At 37.5% G+C, this 14592-nt stretch overlaps 1 protein-coding gene and 1 pseudogene across 2 annotated transcripts in view; both read left to right on the plus strand.

Moving 5' to 3' along the window:
- Positions 1-10393, plus strand: part of LOC147342664 (ankyrin repeat domain-containing protein 26-like) — a 71669-nt pseudogene extending 61276 nt beyond the window's left edge. Inside the window, exons 16-19 of the transcript XR_015157743.1 lie at positions 425-634; positions 3015-3243; positions 9038-9083; positions 10233-10393. The product of XR_015157743.1 is annotated as an ankyrin repeat domain-containing protein 26-like (transcript). The remainder of the gene's footprint in view (positions 1-424; positions 635-3014; positions 3244-9037; positions 9084-10232) is intronic.
- A 2733-nt stretch (positions 10394-13126) lies between these two features.
- LOC147342666 (uncharacterized) overlaps positions 13127-14592 on the plus strand; it is a 195514-nt gene continuing 194048 nt past the window's right edge. Inside the window, exon 1 of the mRNA XM_086384141.1 lies at positions 13127-13192. Within this exon, the coding sequence (XP_086240267.1) occupies positions 13127-13192 (66 nt within the window). The remainder of the gene's footprint in view (positions 13193-14592) is intronic.

Consider the following 14592-nt stretch of genomic DNA (forward strand, 5'->3'; position numbering starts at 1 on the left):
TTATCACCAAATTGACCTATCAGAATGATTCTCACTAGAGAATCCTTGCATTTATAAGACCAATTGGTATAAAACAAGACTACTAGGAGGAAAAGAAAATATTGTGGCTTAGAATTGGTACCATCCTCTTGAATTATTTTTAAGTTGTCTTTTTCAATTTTTGACATTTTAAGTTGATCATCTTGTTCTTTGAATTATCAGATTATTTAAGCACCACTATAACAATAATTCCACTTTAATTTTATAATTCACATCAATTCACTTCACATTGACTATAATTGTTTTAAACGTCTGCTCTTTTTTTTTTTAACCTTTAAAATTGCTTTCTGAATCACTGACTCAAAACTAAAGGAAGCAAATATCATTTTCCAGGTTAATGATTATTTTTAAAATGTTATTTTTTTAAATTTGCCTTAGATACAAGCAGCTCTCAGGAGAATTTAGAGCAGTTACAAGAGAAGAATAATGCTTCCATAAGAAGTCAGATGGAACTCAGAATTAAAGACTTGGAATCTGAACTCTCCAAGGTGAAAACTTTGCAAGAAGGTTCTCATAAAGCAGAGTTGGAAAAATATAAGCAATTCTACCTAGTAGAACTAGAAGTTAGAAAGTCATTGGAAGGTAAACTAGTCAAGTAAGTCAAAACACAGAATCACAGAAAGTAAATTTAGTTCGTTAATTTGTTTCTAAAGCCTAATTTTTATAGAGCGCAGTTCATAAGATTAGTAGGAAGTGAAAGCTAACTAGATGGTCACTGCTAGAGGGCGCCCTAAGACAAACTATTAATAGTGTGTCCTTTTAAGGTTTACCATACAGAGTCGGAAATGAAGTGACTTAGCAGCAGCAGCACACTGCATAAAGGCATGCTTGTGAAATTGGGGGCAATAACACAGGAGTGAAAGACAGGATAATTCACAGAGTGGCTAGAAATAGTATGGTGACCTGACTGAGGTGGGGGTCGGTTTGTGGAGGATGTAAAGGGCAGATGGCACCTCCAGTGCCTAGTCCAGGTTTCCCCACTGTCTGAAAGCAGAGTATTCCTAGGAAGCCCTTCATAAGCCAAAAGAGCAGACAGCAAAGAAGCAGGTACCCGAGGGCACGTTCTGCTACCTGAAGCCTAAAATGAATATGCACAAGTGAAGCACAAGTGCTCCCATATAGGGTTCAGGGTTGTGGTGACTTGACACTAAGATGTGGGGTGTGGCTTCCAGGGAAGGAGCTCAGTTGGGCCAGTCTCCCTGGATGGGGCGTGAAATGCCTCTCACTGTAAAACAAACACTGAACCTTTTTATATGAAATCAAGAAGTCTCTTCAAAAAAACTTTTTTTTTGTTGTTATCAAAAACAGATGCTGCCTTTGTTGTGCAGAAGTTTTAAGGCAGCCTTCAGAATGGGAGAAAATAATAGCAAATGAAGCAACGGACAAACAACTCATCTCACAAATATACAAGCAACTCCTACAGCTCAACTCCAGAAAAATAAATGACCCAATCCAAAAATGGGCCAAAGAACTAAATAGACATTTCTCCAAAGAAGACATACAGATGGCTAACAAACACATGAAAAGATGCTCAACATCACTCATTATCAGAGAAATGCAAATCAAAACCACTATGAGGTACCATTTCATGCCAGTCAGGATGGCTGTGATCCAAAAGTCTACAAGCAATAAATGCTGGAGAGGGTGTGGAGAAAAGGGAACCCTCTTACACTGTTGGTGGGAATGCAAACTAGTACAGCCACTATGGAGAACAGTGTGGAGATTCCTTAAAAAACTGGAAATAGAACTGCCTTATGATCCAGCAATCCCACTGCTGGGCATACACACTGAGGAAACCAGAAGGGAAAGAGACACGTGTACCCCAATGTTCATCGCAGCACTGTTTATAATAGCCAGGACATGGAAGCAACCTAGATGCCCATCAGCAGATGAATGGATAAGAAAGCTGTGGTACATATACACAATGGAGTATTACTCAGCCATTAAAAAGAATACATTTGAATCAGTTCTAATGAGATGGATGAAACTGGAACCTATTATACAGAGTGAAGTAAGCCAGAAAGAAAAACACCAATACAGTATACTAACGCATATATATGGAATTTAGAAAGATGGTAACAATAACCCTGTGTACGAGACAGCAAAAGAGACACCGATGTATAGATCAGTCTTATGGACTCTGTGGGAGAGGGAGAGGGTGGGGAGATTTGGGAGAATAGCATTGAAACATGTATAATATCATGTATGGAACGAGTCGCCAGTCCAGGTTCGATGCACGGTACTGGATGCTTGGGACTGGTGCACTGGGATGACCCAGAGGGAGGGTAGGGGAGGGAGGTGGGAGGAGGGTTCACAATGGGGAACGTGGGTATACCTGTGGCGGATTCATTTCGATATTTGGCAAAACTAATGCAATATTGTAAAGTTTAAAAATAAAATAAAATTAAAAAAAAAAAAAAAACAGATGCTGACGTAGACCTTTCCTAGAAGTGAAGTAACATAAAGTAAACTTTGGAAAAGCAGGGGATACTTGTAATTGTTCTTGGGGTTGTTTTAGCTCTTTTCAATCACCCATTGACTTTCTTGTCCTCCCCTCTAGATTGTGACTCTAGAGGATTCCTCAGAGCCAAAAGCTTAATTTCTCCAAGGTCGTGAGTGAACGTGTATACAAGGGTGGTGAAAACAAATGCTTGAAAGTGGCTTTGTGGGATGGGGTGTTTCTTCATCCCTGAACTGTTTCCTGGAGGCAGGTGTGTCCCAGAGGGCAGCAGGTGTCACTGTGAGGCCACCTCCCTTTCTCTCTGATGTCCTTTCTCTCCTCTCCCAACTGTGACTTGTTATTTGAAAAGCCCTAGACACATGTGTACTTCCTTAGAACAAGGTTACAACTATCACTGTTTACAGGAGGTCTGCTCTGTGTTTTTAATGTTCAAACAGTTTATTGGGAATTCCATTTACTATATGGCAACTTTAAAAATGCAAATCATTAAGTTGATGTTTTCCATCTTCCCCAGGACACACGAGAGGCTGACAGTGATCAGCACCAAACTTGAGGTGGAGAAAGAGCAGAACAAATCTTTACTTAGCACTCTTAGCACGAGGCCAGTCCTGGAACCCCCTTGTGTTGGAAATTTCAATAATCCTTTAGTGCTCAATGGAAATATTACTCCAAGAACAAATGTAGGTTTCTCTACCTCAATTCCACACCCTTTGAATAACAGTATGAAGACTTACTTGACCAAGGTTAGCTCTATTATATTTTTTCCACTGGGTTTCAGATTTCTGATATGAATGATCCTTGTTTTTAATTTGGTGAACTTCTGAGTTGTTTATTTGACTTAATGCACATTAAGTAAAAGTCATAATTAGCTGTGCTAATAAAGGGGACAGAAATTTTATGATTTTTTTTGTCCCAGAGTTCTTGATTTTAAGAGATACTTAATAAATTATTAAAGTTCTTGAAAAGCTGCGTTTAAATCATACTTTAGAAATGAAATCTTATTGCCTAGTATCCAAAAGTATTCTTTCAGATGTTTCACTTCCTTTCTAATTGATTTCAGTTGGCAATGGTTCATAATCATTTCCAAGCTCTGCTGTACCCAATGAAGTTTTTCTACGTCTAAGCATAAGTGAATCACTGGCATCTAAACACTAACCACATATGGATGCTTTTTGTTTAAAGGAATCCTAGATAAATCATTTTTTTAATGAATTAAATAGACTTACAGTACTAAACCAAAACATTAATTTCTAGTTTTAGCTTAACATTTTTTGTTATTTTCTTACATAAATTTTGTCGTTTCTTACAAAAATGACGTTTTTGTCATTTTCTTTAATTGCTATTTTATCTATAGCATTGTTTTTAAATAAAAAAAATCTTGCAGAGCATTTGTAGAATATTTCTAGATTTGTAGTTAATTCAAACATTTAAACATTATAAATGATGCTCACTTTATCTCTACCTTGACATCACCTGGATGAATGGTATCTAAGATAGCAATGATGGGGAGTCTTTAAATTGCAACCAGTTTTCACTGTTCAATCAGTGTGATTAAAATACCCATTTCGGTCAGTGCACACAGGTTTATAGTTTTAATGGTGTTTTCCTGATGTTTGTGATGCACGGAAAAGTAGCCCTTGTTAAATGCAGTCTCAACCTGTTTTCTCATTTGGCTTCTTGCCATCGTAGGAGAGCAATTAAGGTTTCTTTCACAGCACTGCATCTACACTGGGTCTTAGTACTTGAAAGCTGTGAAACTGGAGTACATGCTTTAGCTGTGCGGTCACAGTGGGCCTCCGAACACTTCATCCTAAGTCAGACACTTAAGAGGAGGAAGCAAATGCTTGACCCCCATCCCAGACACAGGCTGCCTACTGCACACCCAAGTTCATGGTGCTGTGGGCACATACATCTTTTCAAAGTAGAGATTTGGAACCAAGCAAGCACTTTGGGAGAAATTCCTTCTCCCAAACTCACTGGTTAGGTAAATCTCCTCACCTTTCATAAGGAGGATAGGAGTATAAGTCCTCACCTTGAAACTTTTCTCCTTCAAGTTCCCTGTCGTGTGTGTGTTTTTTTTTAAATATGCTTTATAAATTAACTATATCAACTGACTGCTACATATAGGAGTTTGACATAATTTATTCTTGTTCTTGCCTTTAAAACATGATTTAGTTAGAAAGCTACTATGTCATGTCATGCCACAAGCATTATTGAACTATGTAAGAAGGTTTTACATATTCATTTTCTCTGTGCCAGGAGAAAATACAATCTCTTTAACAAGTGGTGTTCAGAAAACTGGTCAACCACTTGTAAAAGAACAAAACTAGAACACTTTCTAACACCATACACAAAATTAAACTCAGAATGGATTAAAGATCTAAATGTAAGACCAGAAATTATACAACTCTTAGAGGAGAACATAGGCAAAACACTCTCTGACATATATCACAGCAGGATCCTCTATGACCTACCTCCCAGAATATTGGAAATAAAAGCAAAAATAAACAAATGGGATCAAATTAAAATTAAAAGCTTCTGCACAACAAAAGAAACTATAAGCAAGGTGAAAAGACAGCCTTCACAATGGGAGAAAATAATAACAAATGAAGCAACTGACAAACAACTAATCTCAAAAATATACAAGCAACTCCTGCAGCTCAATTCAAGAAAAATAAATGAGCCAATCCCTTGCATTCCTATACACTAATAATGAGAAACTGGAAGAGAAATTAAGGAAACACTTCCATTCACCATTGCAACGGAAAGAATAAAATACTTAGGAATATATCTACCTAAAGAAACTAAAGACCTATATATAGAAAACTATAAAACACTGGTGAAAGAAATCAAAGAGGACACTAATAGATGGAGAAATATACCATGTTCATGGATTGGAAGAATCAATATAGTGAAAATGAGTATACTACCCAAAGCAATTTATAGATTCAATGCAATCCCTATCAAGCTACCAATGGTATTCTTCACAGAGCCAGAACAAATAATTTCACAATTTGTATGGAAATACAAAAAACCTCGAATAGCAAAGCTATCTTGAGAAAGAAGAATGGAACTGGAGGAATCAACCTACCTGACTTCAAGCTCTACTACAAAGCCACAGTCATCAAGACAGTATGGTACTGGCACAAAGACAGAAATATTGATCAATGGAACAAACTAGAAAGCCCAGAGATAAACCCACGCACCTATGGACACCTTATCTTTGACAAAGGAGGCAAGAATATACAATGGATTAAAGACAATCTCTTTAACAAGTGGTGCTGGGAAAACTGGTCAACCACTTGTAAAAGAATGAAACTAGAACACTTTATAACACCATACACAAAAATAAACTCAAAATGGATTAAAGATCTCAACATAAGACCAGAAACTATAAAACTCCTAGAGGAGAACATAGGCAAAACACTCTCCAACATACATCACAGCCGGATCCCCTATGACCCACCTCCCAGAATATTGGAAAGAAAAGCAAAAATAAACAAATGGGACCTAATTAAACTTAAAAGCTTCTGCACAACAAAGGAAACTATTAGCAAGGTGAAAAGGCAGCCTTCAGAATGGGAGAAAATAATAGCAAATGAAGCAACGGACAAACAACTCATCTCAAAAATATACAAGCAACTCCTACAGCTCAACTCCAGAAAAATAAATGACCCAATCCAAAAATGGGCCAAAGAACTAAATAGACATTTCTCCAAAGAAGACATACAGATGGCTAACAAACACATGAAAAGATGCTCAACATCACTCATTATCAGAGAAATGCAAATCAAAACCACTATGAGGTACCATTTCATGCCAGTCAGATGGCTGAAATCCATAAGTCCACAAGCAATAAATGCTGGAGAGGGTGTGGAGAAAAGGGAACCCTCTTACACTGTTGGTGGGAATGCAAACTAGTACAGCCACTATGGAGAACAGTGTGGGGATTCCTTAAAAAACTGGAAATAGAACTGCCTTATGATCCAGCAATCCCACTGCTGGGCATACACACTGAGGAAACCAGAAGGGAAAGAGACACGTGTACCCCAATGTTCATCGCAGCACTGTTTATAATAGCCAGGACATGGAAGCAACCTAGATGCCCATCAGCAGATGAATGGATAAGAAAGCTGTGGTACATACACACAATGGAGTATTACTCAGCCATTAAAAAGAATACATTTGAATCAGTTCTAATGCGGTGGATGAAACTGGAGCCTATTATACAGAGTGAAGTAAGCCAGAAAGAAAAACACCAATATATATGGAATTTAGAAAGATGGTAACAATAACCCTGTGTACGAGATAGCAAAAGAGACACTGATTATAGATCAGTCTAATGGACTCTGTGGGAGAGGGAGAGGGTGGGGAGATTTGGGAGAATAGCATTGAAACATATATAATATCATGTATGGAACGAGTCTCCAGTCCAGGTTCGATGCACGATACTGGATGCTTACGTTTGGTGCAATGGGACGACCCAGAGGGAGGGTATGGGGAGGGAGGATGGAGGAGGGTTCAGGATGGGGAACACAGGTATACCTGTGGCGGATTCATTTTTATATTTGGCAAAACTAATACAATATTATTAAGTTTAAAAATAAAATAAAATTAAAAAAAAAGAAATAAAACATTTCTAACCACACACACACAAAAAAAGGGCCAAAGAACTAAATAGACATTTCTCCGAAGAAGATATGCAGATGGCTAACAAACACATGAAAAGATGCTCAATATCACTCATTATCAGAGAAATGCAAATCAAAACCACAATGAGGTACCATTTCACTCCAGTCAGAATGGCTGCGATCCAAAAGTCTACAAGCAATAAATGCTGGAGAGGGTGTGGAGAAAAGGGAACCCTCTTACACTGTTGGTGGGAATGCAAACTAGTACAGCCACTATGGAGAACAGTGTGGAGATTCCTTAAAAAACTGGAAATAGAACTGCCTTATGACCCAGCAATCCCACTGCTGGGCATACACACTGAGGAAACCAGAAGGGAAAGAGACACGTGTACCCCAATGTTCATCGCAGCACTGTTTATAATAGCCAGGACATGGAAGCAACCTAGATGCCCATCAGCAGATGAATGGATAAGAAAGCTGTGGTACATATACATAATGGAGTATTACTCAGCCATTAAAAAGAATACATTTGAATTAGTTCTAATGAGATGGATGAAACTGGAGCCTATTATACAAAGTGAAGTAAGCCAGAAAGAAAAACACCAATACAGTATACTAATGCATATATATGGAATTTAGAAAGATGGTAATGATAACCTTGTATGAGAGACAGCAAAAGAGACACAGATATATAGAACAGTCTTTTGGACTCTGTGGGGGGGTGGGGGTCGGCGGGGTGATGACTTGGGAGAATGGCATTGAAGCATGTATAATATCATGTAAGAAACGAATTGCCAGTCTAGGTTCTATGCAGGATACAGGATGCTTGGGGCTGGTGCACTGGGATGACCCAGGGGAATGGTATGGGGAGGGAGGTGGGTGGGGGCTTCAGGATGGGGAGCACATGCACACACGTGGAGGATTCATGTTGATGTATGGCAAAAAAAATACAATATTGTAAAGTAATTAGCCTCCAATTAAAATTTTAAAAATCTATGTGTTTTTTCTTAGTCTGAGGAAGTAGCTGGCATAGGACTCTGGACTCAGTATGAAAGTCATTGGTTTTCTTACTTCTTTTGTAGAATTATGAACTTTGCCTAAATCATGACTCTCATACTTTACAAAAAGTTTTTTTTTTCTCAAAGAAAACAACCCTTCTTTAAAAAAAAGAAAAAAACACTTTTGTGTGGAACCATATTATATAAAACGGAGACAAGTATAAAGCCGTTTAGCCAAAGGAGTGGCCAGAGGTCCTGCACTTGTGACTTCTCAGTTCCTCAACCCTGCAGTGACCCCTGTGGGACCTTCCCCTTCTCTGGGACATAGTTGGGAAACTAACAGTTATGTGTTAATCCTTCTCACTAAACACCTTTAGAATAAAAACTTGCTGGTACATTGTTTTCTTGTGTATAATTTTCTCACCTTTCTGTATTTTTGTTAAATGGAAAAGTTTAAAGAAAATTGCAGGTGTGTTCTCCTTAATAACATTCAACTCAAGCTACTTCCTCCACTTGAACAGGATCCTTACCTAGAAATCAAAATAAAAGTCTCAGAAGTATGTATTTAGGGCAGGAGCTGTTAGGGGCAGAAGATAGTAATCTTGTGGGTCATTCCTAGGATCATGGGTCATTCTCTAATTCTTTGAAATTATGTGTACTCGATAGACTGATATTTATTGTACTTTTTATCAGATTAATGTTCCATATATATGTTCTCTGTTATAAGTGGAATAAGTAGGAATGCATTTTCTTTTATTTATGTGATTATTTTTCTACTTAAGTAATCTTCAAGTTAGGTCTAGTCTCTAAAAGTATTATTTAAATGTCACATTTATTAAGCTGTATAACATTCCTATGATAATATCTCTTGCTTAACTTAAAGATAAATAATATTTGACTTATGTCAGATGTGGCAGGAGTTGGACAGGAGTATAACTAGAGAACTAAGAGAAGGTATGTTGCCAAAATGTATGAATTAAATTTAGATATTGATTTCTGAAATACACTGTAAACAATAAATGGCATCTCTTTCCATTGTTTGGATAAAAGATGCTATGTTAAATATTTTTTTCTTATACATAGCTAATGAAAAATGTGAAAGCATGAGCAGTCATAGTCAAAAATATTCTTCTTCCTCATTTATTCATCATGTTCCATAGTTTAAAAACAAATCTCAAAAGGTCTATGTATTTCTATTATTATTATTCTATTATTTCTGGCTGTATCCTTTCTCTATTACTGCCATCACTGTGGAACTGCCCATCTGCACCCTGACACCATTCTCAGAAAGCATGGAGTTCATCAATGTCTCAAGTGACTGGTAGTGGTTAAGGCTAGAACACCCAGACTCAAGCAGTCATGTTTGCATAGCTGTCACTTGGTGGGTGACTTTATAATTTCTGTGTCATTGACTTTGTCACTAGTTTATCTCTTGCCCTCAGGAAAAGCTCCAAACACCTGCATCAATTTGGGTCCTTCCAAAGTACTTGGCCTTATCTCTTTAGCACCTTACTCTGCCCCTTAGCTGTGCATCTAACCAGCCAGACTGTATAGGATCCCACAGATTTGTTTCCTCACCTCTGGTCTTTGTACGTGCTTCTCCCCTCTGACTCATACTTTTACCTGTCCTTCAGGTAGCTACTTCCATAGCACCTCCACCAAAAAGGTGGTAGTATTGACACAAAGCCGGCTGTCCCTTCTGAGTGTTCCTTGTGCCATCTTGTATACCTGTCTTAGTATTTATGACTCCATATAGAACTTGTCTGTTCATCTATTTTTACAGTTTATGGCATTATCATTTCTCAGGGTGACTGTGTCACATTCATTTTGTAATTCCAGTGTTTGTCACAGCACCTTAGCAGATAGTTATTGAGCAAATGATTGAAGAATGAGAAAGCCAGAAGCTCTGATACTCAGCCACATGTGGGACCATGGGTTGATTATATAATTGTAATCTTGTATTTTGTTTTCTGTCATTTATAGATATGTTTCATTTTTCAGAGCACTTAGAAATATCTCAGGTTTTTTTTTTTTGTTTGTTTTTCCTAATACTGAGTTAACTCAAGTATTTTAAATAAAGAATGTAATTCTTTTTCTTTCCAGCTGCTGCTGAATTTGAATCTGAGTCCTATGGATTGTCTCCTCTAGGAGCTACAGATGGGTCAAATCTGTCTCAGGACCTGCTTTTGAAAACATCACAAGAATATGTACAGATTTTGAAGGAAAAAATATATGATCTGAAAGATAAATAGTAAAAATTTCCCTTCTGGACTGTTTCCATGACATTTTAGTTGTTTCTCATTAAACATGATGAGAAAATCTTTATTAAAGGGAAATATTTTTGTGTGTTGAAAATTTATATGGTATTTAAAAAATACTATTTTTAAGTAGTATGAATACTACTTTTAAACAGTAGTATTAAGTACTTTTGATACTAAGTATTTTCTCTGCAGCTAACTTAAGCGATTTAAAAACCAGCACTGTTAAGTTTTCTATATTCAAAGTGAAAATGTTAGTCACTCAGTTGTGTCCAACTCTGCGACCAGTGGACTGGAACCCTCCAGCCTCCTCTGTCCTCCACTATCTTGTGGGGTTAGCTCAAATTCATGCCCATTGATTTGGTGATGTTATCCAACCCTCTCATCCTCTGTTGTCCCCTTTCTCCTCCTGCCTTCCATCTTTCCCAGCATAAGGGTCTTTTCTGATGAGTCAGCTCTTCCCATCAAGTGGTTAAAGTACTGGGGCTTCAGCCTCAACATCAGTCCTTCCAAGGGATATTCAGGATTGATCTCCTTTAGGATTGACTGGTTTAATCTCCTTGCAGCCCAAGGACTCTCAAGAGTCTACTTCCAACACCAGAGTTCAAAAGCATTAGTTCTTCGGCAGTTAGCCTTCTTTATTGTACAACTCTCATATCCATACATGACTACTAGAAAATAGTGTATATATGTTATTCCCAATCTCCTAATTTGTCCTTCCCCTCATGTTTCCCCTTTCATAATCATAATTTGATTTTGAGATATTTTGAGTTGGTTTCTGTTGTGTAAATAAGTTTATTTTTATTAAATTCCACATGGAAGTGATGTGATACTTGTTTTTCTCTGTCTGAGTTACTTCACTTAGTATTGTAATTTTGAGATCCATCTGTGTTGCTGCAAATGCCATTATTTCTTTTTATGGCCAACTAATATTCCATTTTCTGTGTGTCTGTGTGTGTGTGTGTGTGTGTGTGTGTGTGTGTGTGTGTACCTCATCTTCTTTTCCATTCTTCTGTTGATGGACATTTAGGTTGCTTCAGTGTCTTGGCTATTGCAAATAGTTCTGCAGTGAACATTGGGGTGCATGTACCTTTTTGAATTATGGTTTTCTCCAAATATATGCCCAGGACTGAGATTGCTGAATCATATGGCAACTCTATATTTAGTTTTTTATAGCAATCTTTATAGAGTTTTCTACAGTGGGTGTACCTAGTTGCATTCCATAAGCAGTGTAGAAGGATTCCTTTTTCTCCACACTCTCTCCATCATTTATTGTTTGTATATTTTTTGATGGTGGCTATTTTGATTGGTGTGAAATGATATGTTATTATAGTATTTCCGCATTTCTATAGTAATTAGTGATATGGAGCATCCTTTCTGAGCATCCCTCATGTGCTTTTTGGTCGTCTGTAGGTGTTCCTTACAGAAATGTGTATTTAGATCTTATACTCATTTTTTGACCAGGTTGTTTGCTTTTTGATATTGAGCTATCTGAGCTGTTTGAATATGTTGGAGATTAATCCCTTGTCAATTGCATCACTTGCAAATATTCTGTGGGTTGTCGTCTGTCTTGTTTATGATTTCCTGCACTGTGCAAAAGCTTTTAAGTTGAATTATATCCCATTTGCTTATTTCTGTTTTTATTTTCATTACTCTAAGAGGTGGATGAAAAAAGATCCTGCTGTAATTTATGTCAGAGTGTGTTCTGCCTATATTCTCCTCTGAGTTTTACAGGACCTGTCTTATACTTAGGTGTTTAGTCCATTTTGAGTTTATTTTTGTGTATGATGTTAGGGAGTGTTCTAATTTCCTTCTTATACATGTAGCTGTTGAGTTTTCTCAGCACCACTTATTGAAGGGGCTGTCTTCTCTCCTTTGTATAGTCCTGCTTCCTTTATCCTAGATTAATTGACCACAGGTAAGTAGGTTTCTCTCTGGACTTTCTTCTTGTTCCATTGACCATTCAATATGTTTCTGTTTTTGTGCTAGTACTGTGTTTTGATTACTGAAGCTTGCAGAGTAGTCTGAAGTCAGGGTACCTGATTCTGTCGGCTCTTGCTTTTCTTTTTTTAATTTTTTATTTTATTTTTAAACTTTACATAATTGTATTAGTTTTACCCAATATCAAAATGAATCCATCACAGGTATACATGTGCTCCCCATCCTGAACCCTCCTCCCTCCCCATACCATCCCTTTGGGTCGTCCCAGTGCACTAGCCCCAAGCATCGAGCTTTTCATTCTCAAGATTGCTTTGTCTATTTGGGGTCTTTCATTTCCATACACACTGTAAAAATTTTTGTTCTAGTGGTGTGAAAAATGCCATTGATAATTTGATAGAAATTCCACTGAATCTGTAGATTGCTTTGGATACTATAGTTATTTTGACAGTTATACAGTTATAATGTCACTTTCATTTCTGTATTTCAGTTTCCTCTCTTTCCTTCTTAATTTAGGTAAGGGTTTATTGATATTGTTTGTTTCTTTCAGGAAATGAACTTACAGTTCTTGCATATGAGCACTGGGCTGGCACGCCAGGCCTCTGTGAGCATGGGCAATGTGTTTAGAGGTGTTGCTTAGCAACGATCATTCTGCGATGAAAGATTCCAAACTGTTGAGCTTCCCAGCTGGGAGGTTGTGGTGGGATGGCTCTGGCTTACCTGTAGTGCTCGTGTTGGGTTTAGGGGGCTGTGAAGAGCCGAGGGAGAGGTGAGGTGTGTTTGGAGTCTGTAGGCTCTGTGATGAAGAAGATTTTTGGCTTCAGGAGTAAGAAGGGTGTGCCAACCTTTGGCTCCTCCATCAACCCGGTGAGAGACAGAGATCATGGAATCAACGTCCAGCCCGGGAACCTCATCTGAGACAAAGACCTCAGAAAGATCCACAAAGCTGCCATTGTGGGTAACATAGCCAAAGTGCAGCATGTTCTGTTGTTTGGAAAAAATGACCTGAACGACAGGGACAAGATGAACAGGTAAGCAGGGTGGAAGGGCCTGGCAGAGATCCCTCCTGTGAGTTTCCCTTCCAAGGCTGCTGGATACCTTCCTGGGATCCAGCACCCCACAGACTTTATAGGCAGCAAAAAGCCTTCGCTGGTTTTGGACCCACTTATAATTCCCCTTATACAGCTTTACTGATAGTTTTGAAGTCATTACCTGAATGTTGTTAATCACAGAAATGAAATGAAACATGAATAGCATCTGTTTTTCCTTTCTTCCTCCTACTTTTTCTTTGCATGGGTTAGCATGGTGTACTCATGAGTAACAGTTCTCAAGTTACATAGCCTTCAAGAAATCTTCTGAACATTCTGGCTCTCACATTTTTTCTCATGCGATTTATGAAAGCACTTCTTCATGGATCATCTGTTGTGGATCATGGCAGTGGCCAGATTTCTGATGTTGTCAATATCTTATTTTTAATGTATACATTTTTTATACCATAAGGTTATATATTACAGAAAACTGCATAGTTGGGCAAAGTAATTCCCATGCCAAATCAACTTCTGGATTAAAAATTCTTCAGATACAATTCAATATCCATTTTATATTAGTGTACACTTAGGTATATGTGTTCTTTGCTGAAGGACCGTAGAAGACAGCTTTGAAGTAGGAAGCTGGCTGTGTCCTTGAATAGGAAGACATTTTCTTAGGATGTAAGGTCTTTCTATATTTAAAGCAAATCAACATTTCATGGTTTTAAAGATTTTGGGTTACATATGCTGTCTTTAATTGTTGTGATGAAATTAAAAGTTTTGTATAGTAGAGGAAGATTTGCCCTTCTAGATGTCAAAATGTGCTATAAGTGCCTATAAAGTGTTTGTTTATTAACAACTGAAAAGATAGATAAATGAATGGAACAGAATGCCCAAACACCCAAATGTATGTAAAACTTTAGAACTTGAAAATGATGACTTTTTCAATTAGAAATGATAAACTGTGTGTAGATGGTGGAGAAATAACCTGGTAAAAGAGAAAAGTAACTCAATTTTTATTTCACCAAAAAGTTTCAGATAGAGTATGGATCAAACATTTCAAATATGCACAGTGAGAAAAGTACCAGAATAAAACTCAGATTCCTATTTATACAATTTTATCTGCTGACAGAGACGTTCTGTTTTTCCTATTTCTACTGTTTCTTAACCTTAATTTTTTTAATTGGAGAATAATTGCTTTACAATGTTGTGTTGTTTTCTGCTGTGTAACATCATAAA

This window comes from Bos grunniens, chromosome 29, assembly GCF_055505025.1.
Source record: "Bos grunniens cultivar Pamir isolate PY7600 chromosome 29, Bosgru_T2T1.0, whole genome shotgun sequence".
Classification (NCBI taxonomy): domain Eukaryota; kingdom Metazoa; phylum Chordata; class Mammalia; order Artiodactyla; family Bovidae; genus Bos; species Bos grunniens.